Source organism: Odontomachus brunneus, unplaced genomic scaffold (assembly GCF_010583005.1).
Source record: "Odontomachus brunneus isolate Ranch 3 - 2012 unplaced genomic scaffold, Obru_v1 Obru_scaffold_005, whole genome shotgun sequence".
In the NCBI taxonomy this organism is placed as follows: domain Eukaryota; kingdom Metazoa; phylum Arthropoda; class Insecta; order Hymenoptera; family Formicidae; genus Odontomachus; species Odontomachus brunneus.
In genome coordinates, this window is record NW_022639455.1 from 1,606,756 (window position 1) to 1,623,838 (window position 17,083).

At 40.5% G+C, this 17,083-nt stretch overlaps 1 protein-coding gene across 3 annotated transcripts in view; it reads left to right on the forward strand.

Annotated features, from left to right (window-relative positions):
• Nucleotides 1–2,170: 2,170 nt before the first annotated feature.
• LOC116849695 (LIM and SH3 domain protein Lasp) overlaps nt 2,171–17,083 on the forward strand; it is a 41,161-nt gene continuing 26,248 nt past the window's right edge. Inside the window, exons 1-2 of one of the 3 annotated variants that reach the window (XM_032827105.1) lie at nt 2,171–2,236; nt 16,876–16,970. In XM_032827105.1, coding sequence (XP_032682996.1) covers nt 16,915–16,970 — 56 coding nt within the window. In that variant the 5' untranslated portion in view covers nt 2,171–2,236; nt 16,876–16,914. The other 2 variants (XM_032827113.1, XM_032827097.1) reach the window with 2 other exon arrangements.

A 17,083-nucleotide genomic window follows, 5' to 3' on the forward strand; every position in this document is an offset into this window, starting at 1 on the left:
CGTGTTTGACTGGCCCTGGGTTAATCGCTCCGAGAGCGATTAATGACGTCATAAGTCTCTACTAGCCAATCATAAAGCTTATAAGTAATTGTTCGACCAATAAACGTAGATTGAATAACCCAGAGTGGGTTAACTTAGAGCCAGTCAAACATACTATAAAGAATGGTTTATGATGGCCGTAATCCGTTAACTTATGTCGGAACCGTAAAAAATTGACCAATCACAGTCGATTATTCTTCTATAATTCGACTAATTCGTCAATTTTTATGGTTCCGGCATAAGTTAACGGATTACGACTACTAAAATATATATTGCCTGGAACGCGCGCTACCTCTTTGTGTGTTGCGGGATAAGAGAGAACATGCTCATAGGGCTGCATTCCGAAATGTTGAGAATCGTCGAAACGTAAGGTCGCTATGTTTATGAATACTCGATCGTAATTGGTCAATTCTTACATTACGTCTTATGCAGGATTCACACCGCGTCCGATGTCCGACGTACAACGTCCGATATCCAATAAAAGAATAGCTTTCTAACGGAGAATTGATTCCTCTATTAGAAAGCTGTTCTCCTATTATCGGACGTCGTACGTCGGATATTGACGCGGTGTGAATCCTGCATTACTGTTACGAAAAGTGTGTGTGGCCAACTTAAGAACGCTCACCTCAACCTGACTCTGACCTGATCCGAATCCTCGGTGGAAACTTATATGCTGCGTTCGGAAACACACACTGTGTGCACACTACTAGACGATAGCCGTTGGAGTGAGCGAAATACAAGAGTGAGATAAAAAGAGAGGGAGAGTACTCGAGTGACGTTTCCGAACGCAGCCATAGTATGACAGATGTGAGGGGATCGTGGCTAGCACCCTATTGGACATAGAGTGTAATGATTGGTTAGATCTAAAAATTTACCAGGTAAATCTTTGCATCGGTTATGTCCAATTAGAATCTTCTTGGAGGTCATTATCCTTGTTTCGCACATTATACATAGGCTGCGTTCGTTTTGGGCGCTTATGCGCTGTAAGCATCATTCTGTCTTCTTCCCGCATATAATGAGCAATAAAGATAGAATAACTTAAGCCCTATGCACAATGTCACGCAATAGGCAATAGGAATAGGCATTAGCCAATAGGAACAAGGAATAGAAATAACTGATCAATTCGAATTCCTATTCCCTATTTCTATTGTCTGTTGCCTGGCATTGTGCATAGGGCTTTACAGCGCGTAAGCACCCAAAGCGAACGCATAGTGGCAAATAAATACATCAAGCGGTTGAAAGAGTCTATAAAAATAAATAATTAAACAATTTGCAAGCCAATAGACAACCAAATAGTCAAACCATAACATCATCAATCGCTTTGGATTCAAATCCAAACCCTTTTTTTCTTTAAAAAATAATTCTTTAAAATAGACCAATCATAGGTCAATATTCGTAGTTGGATCTTATATTTATAGTCGGTATTCATAGGCCGGTATTCATAGTCCGATCTTATATTTAATATTATCTTAAGTATTGTCTTAAGAGTGGGATCCGATTGACCACGATACGATTGGACACAGATTGTAATGATTGGTTCGACCTAGTAATTCACTAGATAATTCTTTTCATCGGTTGGTTGTGTCCAATCTTACCGTGGTCAATCGGGACGCTCCCCTGTCTTAAGATGATCTTAAATATAAGATCTATGACTATGAATACCGGCCTATGTTATATGTGACATAGGCCTTAAGATCGTTCTACATTAGAGCCCTTGCAGAATGCCAGGCAATAGGCAATAGGAACAGAGAATAGAAATTCTGATTGGTCAATTATTTCTATTCCTTGTTCCTATTGCCTGTTGCCTGGCATTCTGCAAGGGCCCTTAGTTGCAAGCTGATCGCAAACAGACATAATTCTTATTGCGACAGCAAATCAGAAGCATCAATGGTGCTATTGACGCTTCTGATTGGCTGTCGCAACAAGAGTTGCAATCGACTTACAACTAATGTAGAACGATCTTTAGGGAGCGTTCTTTAGCGAGTCGTTTTATTGGCTATCATATCACCTCGAGATGACTTGCAGCCAATAAGATGGCATTGCGTTCTCCGCTGGAATTCCGTCGGCTTATACACTATACGATTCTCTTCTTTTCCATACGTCATCGTAGTCGCACGACGAAATATCGCATGAACCAGCGCGGTGGCAGTATCGCTGTCACTCGACAGCTTTTTGTAGTTAGGCGTGGAGACGGAAGGTTAGTGTGATTTGATGCCGGTTGTGCGACAACTTGTCGGTTTTTCGTCGTGCTCCGCGACGAATTAACGGGGAGAGAGAGAGAGAGAGAGAAGGAGAGATAAAGATAGTAAGAAAGAGAACTAGAAAAAAAGAAGGGAGAACGCAAACGGCTACGACGCGAGTAGTCGCCGCCGCTGCCACCGCCGCCAGCGACAGTCTCAGGAAAATACGCTCGCCCTTCACTCGCCATTCGTGTTTCCGCGGCTGCAAGAGCAACAGACGCTCCACGCAGACGTCGCCGTTCCGGGCGGTTATCCAGAGCGGCAGCCGGTTTGGACGTGTCGTTAGTGCATCGTACACACATCACGCACGTGCAATACCGAGTCGAGTCGTCGCGCGTCCCCCGCATTACACACGCAGACACCACGCATACGCACGAGCGCGCGCGTACCGCCCAGTGTCTCTCGGGATCGCGGAGCGAGGATTCGAGGATATATTCGCGCAGCAGAGAGCAACAGCAGCAGCCGCGCGTGAGAGTGGTGGTATAGTGAAGCGCGCGCGAGACGGGAATATAGTGACTACACGGGACGTAGCCGAGCGGAAAGGAAGATGAGCAAAACGTGCGCCCGCTGCGAGAAGACGGTGTACCCGATCGAGGAGCTCAAGTGCCTCGACAAGGTTCGTACGTGCACACGTACATTGCACGCGAAGCGTGGCCGATATTATCGCGTCGTTTCTCGCCGTGGTCGACGGACTCTCGGGTCCGCTCGACGACCCGAGGCATTGCGTCGTAGACTCCTCCGTGAAGAGGAGCGCTTCTCTTTTCTTCTCTCTCCACCTCTTCCTTTCTTTCTCTTTCTCTCTTTCTCTCCGTTAGCGAGCGAGAGGAGCGGTCCATCGCATGAGATGGATACCGTTCCCGTTCGGCTCCATTGAGTAGGGCTCGGCCCAGGCTACGACCTTCGCGTTGTGTCCAGCGACGGACCTTGTCCGTCTGTCTGTGCATCTGTCTGCAGCACAAGCGTGCGTAACGTGCGGAACCCCGTTGGGAGCAGAGCGGGTCCAGCCGCCTACACTTGTTGCGCCGCGACATGAACGAACGAACAGCGATGCAGAGTCAAGAATGCCGCCTTCGGCTCAGTCTGACCTGTTTCAGTCAGTTTAGATCTCGGTTTAGCTTTTTTTTTTTCTTTATCTTGTCACACGCCTTCACGGCGGTCAGCGGTCACGCTGATAATGTTCCTCACACGTTGTGTGCGCATCGAGTCGTTAGTGTGCGTCGTTGTTGCCGCCGTCGTTGCGAGTTGACCCGATCGGACGATGAATTGACGATTACGTTAATTCGTCGGCAGATTGAATGTGAATCTTTTACGTCCGTCTTTCTCTCTCCGAGATATCCACGTCGCAGCGCGAACGAGGCCATCGGTCTTCGTAGGATTCATGTGTTAACCCTGAGCGAATAACGGCGTGCTTTTTGGCGCGTTTAGGTATCGCTGGTTTAAAGAGAGAGAAAGAGAAGAGAAGAGAGAGGCTGGGAAATCACGCAATGGAACGGATGTCCCGTTCGACCCCATCCGCATGCACATCTCTCTGCTGTCTCGAGAATGACTCGGGATCTGTCTTCTGTTCGTGACGTCCGCGTCAGTCGCTTCTATATAAGGTGTCCCAGAAGAACGCGTCGATGACAGAATTATCTAGCGAAATTTCACGTCTTCACCGATGTCTGTTGAACCTTAATCTGAGTTCGAGTCTTTGTGTCCGAGGAGAGTTTAAACTCGCCTGACAGATGCAAACTTTACAGCAACTTTCAATATATCAAATTATTAAATGTTTAGTCGATCTTTATTTTGATCAGATTGCATTCATATTTATCATAGCATAGAACGGAATAAAAATACGAAAAAAATTATCAAAATTTGCCTGAAACTGTGTCATGTTAAATGTAACATAAAAATCTGAGTGTAACTTTGAGTAAATTTACTGTTGCATTAATACGACAAAAGATTTACATTATTATGTGATGTAAATTTAATAATTTATTGAATAATATATTTTTACTTTATATAAATGTAACTGAAATAATTGCAAAGTTTCTATCATCGATTTTCTTACGTGATCATCGTGAGAGATTATCTGAATCATATTAAGGTTTAAGCGATGTTGGTAAAAAAAGGCTCCGAGAAAGATTCATGGAACGTTCGATAATCCTTTTCAGGTAAAAATTCTGATACTTGTACCTAATCCTGGACATTCTTATTGCTTTGATCTTTAACTACGAATATTTAAGTGCTTTCAATATATCAAAAATATACATATATATTCTATATTTTGAAAGTTCAAATATTTGTATTTACACACCAAAACGATAAAATTGTTTAGGATTAGGTACGTGTCCGGGAATTACTTACTACATTGAGAGAAGATATTTAAAAAATAATAAATATTTCTTTGGTGGGTAATAATAATTATATTTACTTACATCTAACTTATTTTTTATTTAAATAGAACATAAACAGTGTTACTTTCACGAGAAACTTAAGGTTTCAAGAAAATGTACATTTTGAAGAATATTTTTTATTAATACAAGTAAATATATATTATTAGTACATACTAGATAAATATTTATTATTTCTTAGATATTTTCTAACAACACGAATATTAAATTAAAATTTAAAGCACACAATCAGTACATAATAACAATGTCATCAAATTATTATTATTATTGGCATTTTGTCGTCATACATTGGATTACATTGTCATATATTATCATTTATATCATTATTATCCACCATATTGTTATATCATTATCATATTGTTACATGCCATATCGTATCATTATTATAGGTCGTATTATATTATCATCATCAAATTATTATCGTCATTGCTCGCGGGTATTCTCTGTCGGCCGATCATTGTGGTCGGACATTATCATCCCGTTCATGGTATATGGAACGGGCGCGAGTATTTTTTTTCCTTTTTCGAGAGAGAGAGAGAGAGAGAGAAAGAGAGACTGAGAAACGGAGTAGGAGAGAACGCGGCAGAATGTACCGTTCGCGTTCGATCGCGATCGGATTGCCGCGAATGGCTGCGCATAGAGCAGCGGTCGGCTTTTTTATAACCGTCCACATTATGACTGGCGATTTGGGGGTGACTCGGGAGAGATATACCGGGAGATGTGTGCGACGATTTCGTTCTGCGCGGCTCAGTTAATGAGAAAATAAATTTTCAACGGGTATAACAGCGAGTGTGTCGTTCGGGGAGAACGGAGACCGTGGTAAAAGGGGCGACAGGGGGACGACAACATTTTCCTCACGTCTTACCTCATTCCACTGTGTGTGCCAACTTCCGCTTTAGCCGGGGGAAACCTTGAGACTCGCGCCGGACTTGTTACGACTCACCTTGCGACTCTGAACGTGCGAGTTCCGCTCGCGAATCCACGCGGGTTGCTGAAACGCCGAGAATTTTTCTTTTTTCTTTTTCTTACGTTTATTACGCACAAGAGACCGCGCGACTTCGCGCTCGCTTCCATTCGCCGTGCCAGTTCGCAGGGAAACTTGCTGGCAGTTGCGAAGCTTCGTTGGAGTCTTGAGTGGAGCATTTTGTTCTGCTTTCACGGTGCTTTGATGTGTACCGACCCAATGGGCGTTGTTTAAGGAAATCTCACCCGTATTTCTGTGTTTTTATTTATTCGCCACCCACAGAAAATTATCGCGAAAAAGAAATGCGCGACTGGAGAAAATTTATTACTCGATTATCGGGAATCACAGGTTGTTCTCGGTTCGGTACTCGGTTTCTTCTCCTGCGGTTATCGTCGAGATGTCGAGAAAGAGAGCAAGAAAGAGAGACAGTTCGCGCATCGTAGCGGACGAAAATTTTTTCCGCGATGGATTACAGGATGTACCGTTCTCGTTTAGTTCCGCTCACCGAGCCGTCCTCGCACTATCCCATCTCTTTTATCCTTACGTTGAATGACCGATATCGCATCTTCTATCCGCGCGGCGAAAGAACACAGGAAAAAAGTCTGGTTGGATCAACGAAATTTCTGGTGAAATATGAACGAACCGGGAATTCCGATTACGAAGCTATCAGAATTCGGCTCAAGTTACACTGAGAGAAAAATGTTTGGTATTTGTCACTTATAATCATATAGAGAAATAATTACTACAAATTATGATCAAGGCAATAATTTTTAACCAATTGTACTATAATTGCAGTCATAATAATCTTATATATATATGTTAATGTTACTATTTTCATGTTGGAACAACTAAAAAATATAGTTTACGCCCAATTTGATCCCAACTATATTTTGTTGTTGTTCCAACGTGAAGATAGTAATAGTAACATATATATAAGATTATTATCATTGAAATTATAGTACAATTGATTAAAAATAGTAATTTTTTAACATTTTTAACCAAATTTTTTAACATTTTTAACATTTTTTAATTTTTTAACATTTCTTAATTTTTGACGATCGTTTCGTGTGTCTGGCATTTAATGCTGTAATTTTAAGCAGAATCGTAAAATTAACTTGTTCTCGTAAAATTCGTCAGAACTTATTAGTAAATTTACAAGTTTATGCAATGTCATATGTCGTACAATTACTCGTAAATATCTACGATTTCATGTAATTTACGATATTTACAAGTGATTGTACGACATTTGATATTGCACAGACTTGTTAATCTACTCATAAGTTCTGACGAATTTTACGAGAACAAATTACGAGACTTATTTTGCTTAGAATTGCAGCATAAGATGGACTCCTTACAAATCTTGACCGTTTCGCTTCGTGGACACACTTCGCTTAATGAATCCTTCTAACGCCCGATAAGAGGATGCTCACGCGAAAGCAAGAGAAGGAGAGGAACAAGCGCGTAGGCAATGTTTGAAACATATCTCATTTGTACACCTCGGCGGCGGAGGGTTAATAAAACTCGCCGGGCGAGTTAACGGGGTTTAAATCACGTGGGCGGCACGCGGCATTCCGCGTTGGAAAACGAACTTTGGTCGGCCGTTCGTTCGAGAGGAGAGATAGAGGAAGTCGTGGACCTAAATTTGGATGTATCGGGCCGCACGATCGGCCACGCTGGTGTTTTCTAAATCCTCCACACGCGCTCCTCCTGCTGCAGCAGGCACCTATCGCGCGCGTATCCATTCCCGGCGTCTCCCACGTGGAGTGTTCGGAGAAGCTTAGAGTCTTGAAAAGAAAAAAAAGACAGAAAGGAAAAATTTAATAGTCTTTTTGATCGACTTCAATCGACTTTAGCGGTGCTCATACTGAGAAAAACATATTTAAAAATTGATTTACAGAAGGTGAGAAAATCTTTTTCATAGAAAAAAATTTCATTTCACAGAAAAAAACGTTTTATCTCACAAAAATAAATCGTCAAATATTTTTTTCCCAACGCGCCAGATTTCACATTGAGATATAAAATACTTGACAATTTATTTGTTGGAGTTCATTTATGTGAAATATAGTCTATTTTTCTGTGAACAAACTTCATATACCATAAATAAGTTTTCAGATATATCTTTTTCTCAATGCATATCATAAAATTGTCCAGACTCTGAACGTATTTCCTGGACTTTTTTGCTTCTTCCTGATAGAACCACTCGGAATAGATATCTTTCGGCTTTTTTCCTCGCGTAATATTGCATTTTGCGCCATACGGAATGTTTAAACTGCAAAACCGCGCATATAAACTCCGGAGTAGCGCTACAATAGAAAACAGCGGCGCTGCGTTTTAGCGTTTGTCTGTGCATTCTTGCGCTCAAACACACACATACACACACTCGCATACGCATTTTAGATTACTTGTAAAGTGGCTTATGTACTTCGCGTGTAGATTGTTGTTTACGCTTAAGTTTACGCTCGTTCCCACCGCGTGTTGATGCTTCATGAAATTGCGGTTGCGAGTTCGTTCTCTCTTTCTCTCGTTGCCTTCGTGCAACTATAGTAATAGTAATATTAGTAGGAGCAGAAGGAGGAGAAGAAGAAGAGTAAAGAACGAGAGAAATAGAAGAGCGGCGCGACGAGGAGGAATCGAGACGAGACGAGACAAGACGCGTAACGTTACGCGGTCAACAGGCCGAAGACAAATTAAAGCGCACGAGGGATAATTAAGGCGAATTCAGGTTTAATAAAGGAAAATGCTCGTAATTAGCCCCTCTCTCTCTCTTGTGCTGGTGTCGTGAGCGGCGAGCCCCAGCCTTGTGGTCTCATGAAAGAAGAAAAAAGAAGAAGAAACCGCGGTGCTCTCCGGTTTATTTATTTCTCCCCCTTCTCGCGTGCGTTACTTTCTAATGGTCTAACGCCCGTCCGACTATCGGGCTCGGAATGACCTTTTCGACCGAGCGGTCTTTTTTATTCCCGGACGAAAAGTCCGCGTAGTTTCAGAACGCGCCGCGCCTCCGGCATTCGTATAAATAATCATCGTCTCACTCGAGATGCGCTCTTCATGCATTCCGTGGGATACTTCCATCCTCGCGCGAGAGTATCCCGCGCGAGTGGATATTTTTATCGACATGAACGTGTATCCTCTCCCGATCGCGTCGGGAGCCGCGTGTCGCCGTGTCGCGAAATTGCTTATCATAATTTTCTCGTGGGAGTTACGAACGCATCACTGAGAAGGCTCATGTTGTGTGTAGATAACGAATTATTATTATTTTTTTTAAAGTATTATCATTAAGGTATAAAAATAGTGATAGATACGTTTGATAGAAAACAAATTTGCGATATTTAAGAAAGATACAGAAGAAGAGATAAGAGAAAATATATCACAAAACGTGATAACTGAGCCGGCAAGGTATAAAAATAATGAGAAATTACTTTTAAAAAGATTAATGCCGATTATATTATCGAAGGAAGAGTTAATATTCCATTATAGCTTACTCCCCTCCCCGTCCACCCAAATTTTATTTTATAAATGAGCATTCGACTGTAGATCAGCTACATCGAATCACTAGCATAATAGAAATTAATTATTAGTCCAACTTTGATTTGATTCATTGCACACTGATTAATAATTAATTTCATTTCAAGTCGATCGAATTACTCGTGATTACATGGTGATTGTATGGTGATTGATCCAATTTGATTATTCGATTATTTGAATAAAACAAAATTTTAATTGATCAATGACTCAATGATGGGAACATGCTATTTTTAATTGAGAATAACCGTTATTATTTTGGTTATCATGGTGGTGGTGGTGGTGGTGGTGATGCTTTATAGCGTCTTCGTGTCGTCGACGCGTCTCATTTGCTTTTTACCGATCCCGATCTCCGCTCGGTCGTTATCGATCGACTCGAATGGACTATTCGCCGGGAGTGCGGAATAAATTTCATCGGCCGTTGGGCACGATAATACATCCACTTGGAACCTACGCGCATATATACATACATACATATATACGCACACATTACACACACGCGCGCAGCGGCTGTAGCGAAACCGCGGACGAATTCCGATCTGTGAGACTACCCGTTGCGTGGGTTTCGCGAGCGTGCGCGCTCGCCACAACAGGTGGGAGTCGATCTCAACCTGTTGCTCGCCTGTCAATCGGCCGATTCGCCGATTCGAGGAGGACTCGCGTCGGAATGTCGCCTCGGCTCCACGCGTATTTCGACCCGCGTTGATTTTTTTTACGCGTCTCTAACATTGAGACGCGCCTTGAAAATTCCACTCGTCGCGCTCCTGTAGTCTTCTTCTTTTTGTTTTTTTTGTTTTTTTTTTTTTTTTCTTTTCGTACGCCAACGGGATCGTCGGAATTGGTGTATGCATTGTCTGATTAATAGTTGAAAACTGTAATTTAATTTATTGCAGCACACCAAACGGTTCTTTCATCTTCCTGAATTTATTCGTGGCATCTGTCGTACGCACGAAGAAAATTTTATAGTGAAAAATTGCCGTGGAAGTTTATAACCGAAAAATGGATCGACGTTCTGCAGTAATTGACTATACTTTTGTTTTGTATATGCCACTTATATTTTAGGAACTGTGAACTGCGTTATTAAGAAATTTGACTTACAAGTAAACATATCCAAAAGGTACACTCTGATTCCTTTGGGTAAGTAACTTTTGGGTAAGCTTACTTGTTAACTAAGAAAAGAATTTTTTTTTAGAAATTTAGAAATCAGTATTTTTTGAAAAATTCGCTAATATTTCCATTTTCCATATAAAAGTACATAATTTTTGTCATTATTTTGGAATTATCTTCTCCTTTACTAAAGATAGCAATATCATATATTTCCATATAAGAGCACGATTTAAAATACTCCCAAGTAGCAAGGTGACGTCAAATTACGTATTAAAGACATTGAGACATTATTTATGCATCATTAAAACGTCGCTTGACGTCACCAGGTTTGCCGGCTTTGCACTTCAAAGTGGACAACTTTGATCCAGACTCTGAATCAATGTCAAGTTGTTTGTGATCACTTTTAAATGCCATTTGGGTTAATTTATAATTTTTTCAAAAATTTATCTTTATTCTCGAGATACAAACAACACATTCTCTTTTGTTTTTCGTTTATTTGGTTCTGCCATTTTCCCACATAGAAGGAATATTATATTTTTATATTTGCCAAATCTGATCAAGTTCTTGAGCCACGTTGAAAAAAATCGGTTCAATTGAGTAACCGGATCCTCTCTCTCTCTCTCTCTTCCTCCCACTTTTCTCCGCGTTGCTTTTCATTCACGAAATATTCCTGTTATGCCAACAATGCGGCTCGCGGTATCCGGTCGTTTCTCGCTGCTTCGATTGCGAAGGCGCGAATGCAACGATCACACGCGAGGTAACGCACGCCACGCGTGATTCCTCGAACGCCGACCGCGGCGTCGGGGACGAATGAGATCGTGTTCCTGGCGGCTTTTCTTTTCGCGACCAACGCCGACCGAAATGCGGTAAATCAAGCCTAATTTATCGCGAACGTCGCGATATGCGTTCTGTCAGAGTTCGCGGTGTAACCGCCATGTTAATAAGCGAGGAGCATGGGGGCGATTCAACAAAGGTTCCGCCAGCGCGATAACTTCGCGACGATATCTCTGTTTGGATCAGACAAACAGATAAGAGACGTAGCTACACGAGGTCGTGATTTGATATTTCGCGCGATATCTCTCCATTATGGATTAAGCAATGCGACTGATGATGATAATGTGTTGCATGATACAACATAATATCTTGAAAGTTTTTAAAGCGTGGAGATATCTACTTGCATTATACTGTATACAGGCTTTCCAAGTATAGTATAAGTAAATAATTCCAAGTATAAGTTAAGTTAATAATATTTGAGGCAAATAAGAGCCGAACACTGATGTTGGAATGGATGTTTATTAATATTGCGAAAATATCAATGTTTGACAGTGTTAACAAGTAGCATTTTCGGCTTTTATAATACTGAGCGCGTTGAATCGATCTTCCACGTCAAATGGACGATTCCCAATTTTGAATATTATTATTAATTAATCCTTCCATCCCATTCAATTATTGCTCCATGATTACGTATTATTTGATTCAGTTTTAAAGACAACATTAATAAATATTTCCTGCAACGTTAGCGTTCGGCTCTCACTTGTTTCAAATATTCTTAACTTGAATAGATATATTTTTTTTTCTTTGAGCTTATTCAAAGTTTAAGACTTGGTTTTATTTTAACGAAAGTCAGAGGAAAATATTTATATTCTAAAAGGATCATTTCGCGATTTTGTACCCGCTATTCCTCTCAAGATAAATATTAACCCTTTGCTGATAACGTTGGGGTCGGATCCGATCCTAAACACACGTTGCTGGATATATTCCGCAACTTCACGTTGTCAGAAGAGGGTTAAAAAGAGCAACATATTCTTGCCCGAGTCGAAATTTTGATGCTACTTTGACGCTCTTAAGAATAGTTTGTGCCTACTTAGACGATTTATAGCTTAGGTAAAACCTACTTTGACGATATTGATACTCATTAACTTCTCTTTTAAATCTTTAACTCTACCTTGTCAAAATTTTGACAAGTACTTAATAATTATTTTTATTTGCTGATTATGAATATGAAGTTAAATATGTAACATTATTTATATAAATAATAAAATGTTTAAACAAAACATGTAAAATTTGAAAAAAAAAATTATACAAATAATTTTTCGGTTTGGCCGAGATTCGAGCCATTTTTGACTAATTTAACACAAATTTGAAATATCTTGGTTAGAATTTCGGCTAAAGAAATTTAGAATGGTTCATGTCTCAGCTATGCCGATTTTGTTAAAATTATTTAACCATATTTTGTATTCAATTTTATTTTGACACTCTTAAAAATAGTTTAAACCTATTTAGATAATCTACAACCTAGGAGAAACCTATTCTGACAATATTGACATTCATTTCCGAGTTGAAATTTTGACCCTATATTGAACCTTGAATTCTACACCACAGTAGGAGTTAAGATAGCAAAGTAGGTTCAATTCTAATGATATAATAGGTTTCACCTAGGTTGTAGATTATATAAGTAGGCTCAAACTATTTTTAAGAGCATCAAAGTAGCGTTTTGATAAAAAAAGGAAGTTAATGAATATCAATATTATCAAAGTAGATTTCACCTAGGCTATAAATCGTCTAAGTAAGCGCAAACTATCCTTAAAAGCGTCAAAGTAGTATCAAAATTCGGGTTATACATTTTAGAGCAGCATTTTATCTTTCAAGATCTCTCTCGCGTTTCACGCGCGATGTATCGGGGGTCATGTTCCACGTAAGAGCGGATAATTAAGCACCGATGTATCCACCACCGCACGTATCCACGATGGCGTGCGTATCCGAAACTCGCGGACAACTTGTACGCCGCCGTCGTCGCTACTCTCTTCTTAATCCGCGCGATACCGTATACGGCAACTATAAATAAGATAACTTGCGAAACAAGAGCCTTGTACGGACGAAAAACATTCCGAAATCGGGTGAAAGCGCCTCGGTCAAGCGAGCCGCCGCCGCCACCGCCGCCACTCTACGGTGTTATTTTCCCTACGCGGATTTCTTCACCTGAGCCTGCGTGTGCGGTTTGACGGCACAAGCCGCGTGCATTATAATTTCACAAACGAGCGAGTCCACGCGTGCGTTTACAGAAAGCGAATCCGCGCTAATTACAATGCGCCACGGATCGATCGACTGCAAAGTAGCAGGAAGACGTGTGTTAACGGAAAATAAACTCGCTCGCATTCGTCGCGCGGCTTCTTATTTTTCAGCGCGACGAAGGAGTCGAGTAATTTTACTTCTTATCTTTTTTCTCTTATTTTGTCCTTTTCTAGTGTCTCGCCGTTTTGCTTGACGCGACCGTTCGCGATCGCGAGATTTTGCGGAATCGAGAGCGAAAGTTTTACTCTGTTCGGTGAAACTCCTTTCTTCCTCTGCGAAAACGGCGTCTCGATCTTGCGAACCGCCGACGCGACTCCAAGACGCGTACTCGCGCCTCGTTTTGCCTTCTGTTCCTTCAGATAAGATAAACGACGACAGATAAACACACACTCGCGCATACTATGTACAGCGCTAATTATTATACCAAGCGACAAACGCCATTGCAAATTATCATTCATTTCCCGTCAGTCGTTTTCGGCATCAACCGTGTTTTTTATTTTGACAAAAATGTAGTGACAGTACGATATTCATATAAAGTTATCAATAACGCTACAGTAAGATGCTGATTACAAAAGTTAAAAAAATTTTACTATACTTACTATTTCAATACTATTTCAAATTTTCTCTTTCTGTACTAATTTACATCACATCTTTGGTATAGTCTAGCTTTAAAAAAAACATTGTGAAAAAAATATAATTTTAACATAATTTAATTTTAATTTTAAAAAATATAATTTTAACATAATTTAATTTTTATTACAATATTTCCTCCGTGTGTTAAATGGGAACAGGTATTTTTTGTTCTATTTTCTTGAGGCGCGACGGCAAACAACTTCCTCCCGTGTAATCGAACTTCAAGAGAACGATCGACCATTATATTTTTGTTATCTTCATTATAAGGCCGCTTTATGGATCCGGCGGCACCATTTTGTCCCCGGCGATCGTTTTCCGACGTCATCCGCTTTCGAAAGGGTCGTTGGAGAGCGGATTACTCACGCCCATTGCCTCCTCAGCTTCCTAACCGCATCGCATGATTTTGCAAGGACGGAAGTCCTGTGGGAGAATCGTTTGTGGCTGGCGGCGATTACGAAATTCGCGGAGGAGCGCTGTTAACGAGCGCGTTTCGAAACCGCGGCTTCGCCGAATTCAAAGATTTTGCGCAACACGTCATATCCGCGTCCTGTCGAACGCAGAATCTTACCATCGCTCTTACGCGAAAGGATCATTTGAATATCTCGTATTTCTAAGGCTGTTGAGTTTCTGTACGTTTCTCTCTCTCTCTTTCTAACTTATATATGATTTTTTGCTACAAAATAATATAAACTAACAAGGGAGCATCGCGAATTCTTTGATTTTGATATACTTTTATGAGTATATAGAGTAAATCAATACATTTATAACGGTATATTCTATTTGTGCTTTATCGCTATTTAAAGGTATGATTTACACTCAAAGTAAAAAAGACGATTCCACTTTTTCGTATATTACTCTTAAATTAAAAGAGACAGAAAAAAATGTTTCAAATACAAGTTTAATGGTAAGTTAAATGTTGTAAATATATTGACATAATAAAAAATACCTTTTTTTACTGTAAAAAAATTTTTTTAGAGGTATTTTTTTATTTATGCTTATGTCAATTTACAGCACTTAACTTACCATTAAACTTTTATTTGAAAAAATTTTTTTCTATCTCCTTTAATTTAAGAGTAACGAAAAAGTGGAATCGTCCTTTTTACTTTGAAAGTGTAAATCATACCTTTAAATAGCGATAAAGTACAAATAGAATATATTCATGTTCATATTATTTATATATTGATTTACTCTACACGGAAAAAAAAAAGAAGTAAAAGAACTTTTACTATGAAAGCAAGAAAATTTGCTCCTGCAGTTAATATTTTTAGTTGTCTATGTATTAGCAAATCTTTTTTTTCCATGTATATATTTAAAACAAAAGTGTATCAAAATCAAAGAGTTCGAGTTCGCGATGTTTCCTTGTAAGTAACTGTAATATATTCTTACACTACTGTTTGAAGTGATTATTTTCTTTAATTAATAACTCAAAGTTTCACGTGGTTTTTCGCAAAATGATAGAGGAATATTTGTTCATTTTGATCTGATCTATTTGACGCGATATACTTTTCGATAATTATATCCGCGTTCTCAGGGAATTGCCCTAGAATGATAAATAAACTCTTAATCGATCTCTCTCTTTCTCCCTCGCTATTGCGACTCTCGTTTGAAACGTCCTTTAGAGCGGTTCGATGAGAAAGATCGAAGGAAGGACGAAGATTGCGCACGACCGCTAGATTATAGCGGACGTATTTGGTCGACGCCGGCTGCACCGTGTAACGCGAATGCCACGAACTGTATTTATTAAAGGCGAATCGTGTGTGCGTTAACGCTCGGCAAGGCCGAGGGAAAGAGAGAAAAGAGAGCCGTTTCGAGATCTATACTAAACGTCGCTCGGCCTCCTCCGCGTCCTTGGCCGGGGGAGAGAGAGAGAGAGGAGAAGACGGCAGAGAAAGAGAGGATTATAATAATTGCGCTTTTATCTCATTTTGACGCCCGCGGGATCTTATCGCGAAGGATAGAAGAAGGAACGCTCGTATTATTTTATCCTTATCGAGCGACATGTCAGATCGCGCTACATTGACGCGTGATAAATTCTTGAGGAAAAAAGACAAACTCGTCAATAGTTATTTGTAAGGTGCTCTATACGAGGTCATCGGCGACTAATAATAGAACGAGAGTCATGCCGGCAGTATTCTTTCTCCACTGGTGAGACGGAAAAGTTCCATGATTTCGCTCGACATTCACTCGGCTCATTCAGTTTTATTTAAATGCCTGCCTTTAAAAAAGAATACGAGATACTAGCTTACATTAGAAGATCAGTGGATAGATACTCAACTCTCTAGTATTAATTTGCTGTGAAGAATATGAGTCTTTAATATAGGTGCGATTTTACTCACACATAAATTTTCAAGTATTTCTTTCCAGTGTATTTTTATATCGATGATTGAATCACTCATTTTGATCCGTTTCGGCTCGATCCCACGTCGATCTCTCGTGCCGAACGCACCGTTTGGCATATCATCATGAATCTCAGCTCGTGAATCTCATCACGCTTCGCGAATAATCTGGTCAGACGTTCCTCTCGAGGCGCGTCGATAAACGGCGACGGGCGAAAACGTCTAGCCGCAACAATTACGAGCAACGTGCTCGAGATTGATTTCCTACGACTAAGCTAAGCTTCTCCACGTGTCTGATCACGTCTTCATTCTCGTCCTCGTCGTCGTGGTGTTTTCACTCGTTAGTAGAGCACGAAGGTTATAATTAATGTCGACGATCAAACTGAAGAGTCGGCTCGTTAAGATCGGCGATTCACGTTCGTGAATTCGATCAACGTGCGCATTACGGTATCGCGATTGACATTCGACATCTCGATTGCGCAGCTGCGCGCTGCTTTTTTGCGAGTCCCGAGTTACCTAGAGGCCGACGAATCTCGACGAGGAATGTCAATGATAATGTTTCCTTGTTACAGATATGGCACAAGCAGTGTTTCAAGTGTCAGGGTTGCGGAATGACCCTGAACATGCGGACGTACAAGGGTTTCAACAAACAGCCGTACTGTGAGGCGTAAGTAAAACACAATAAACCTTCCGATCTCTCTCTCACGTGGTCGTGTACTCCCTCCTCTCTCTCTCTCTCTCTCTCTCTCTCTCTCTCTCTCTCTCTCTCTCTCTCTCTCT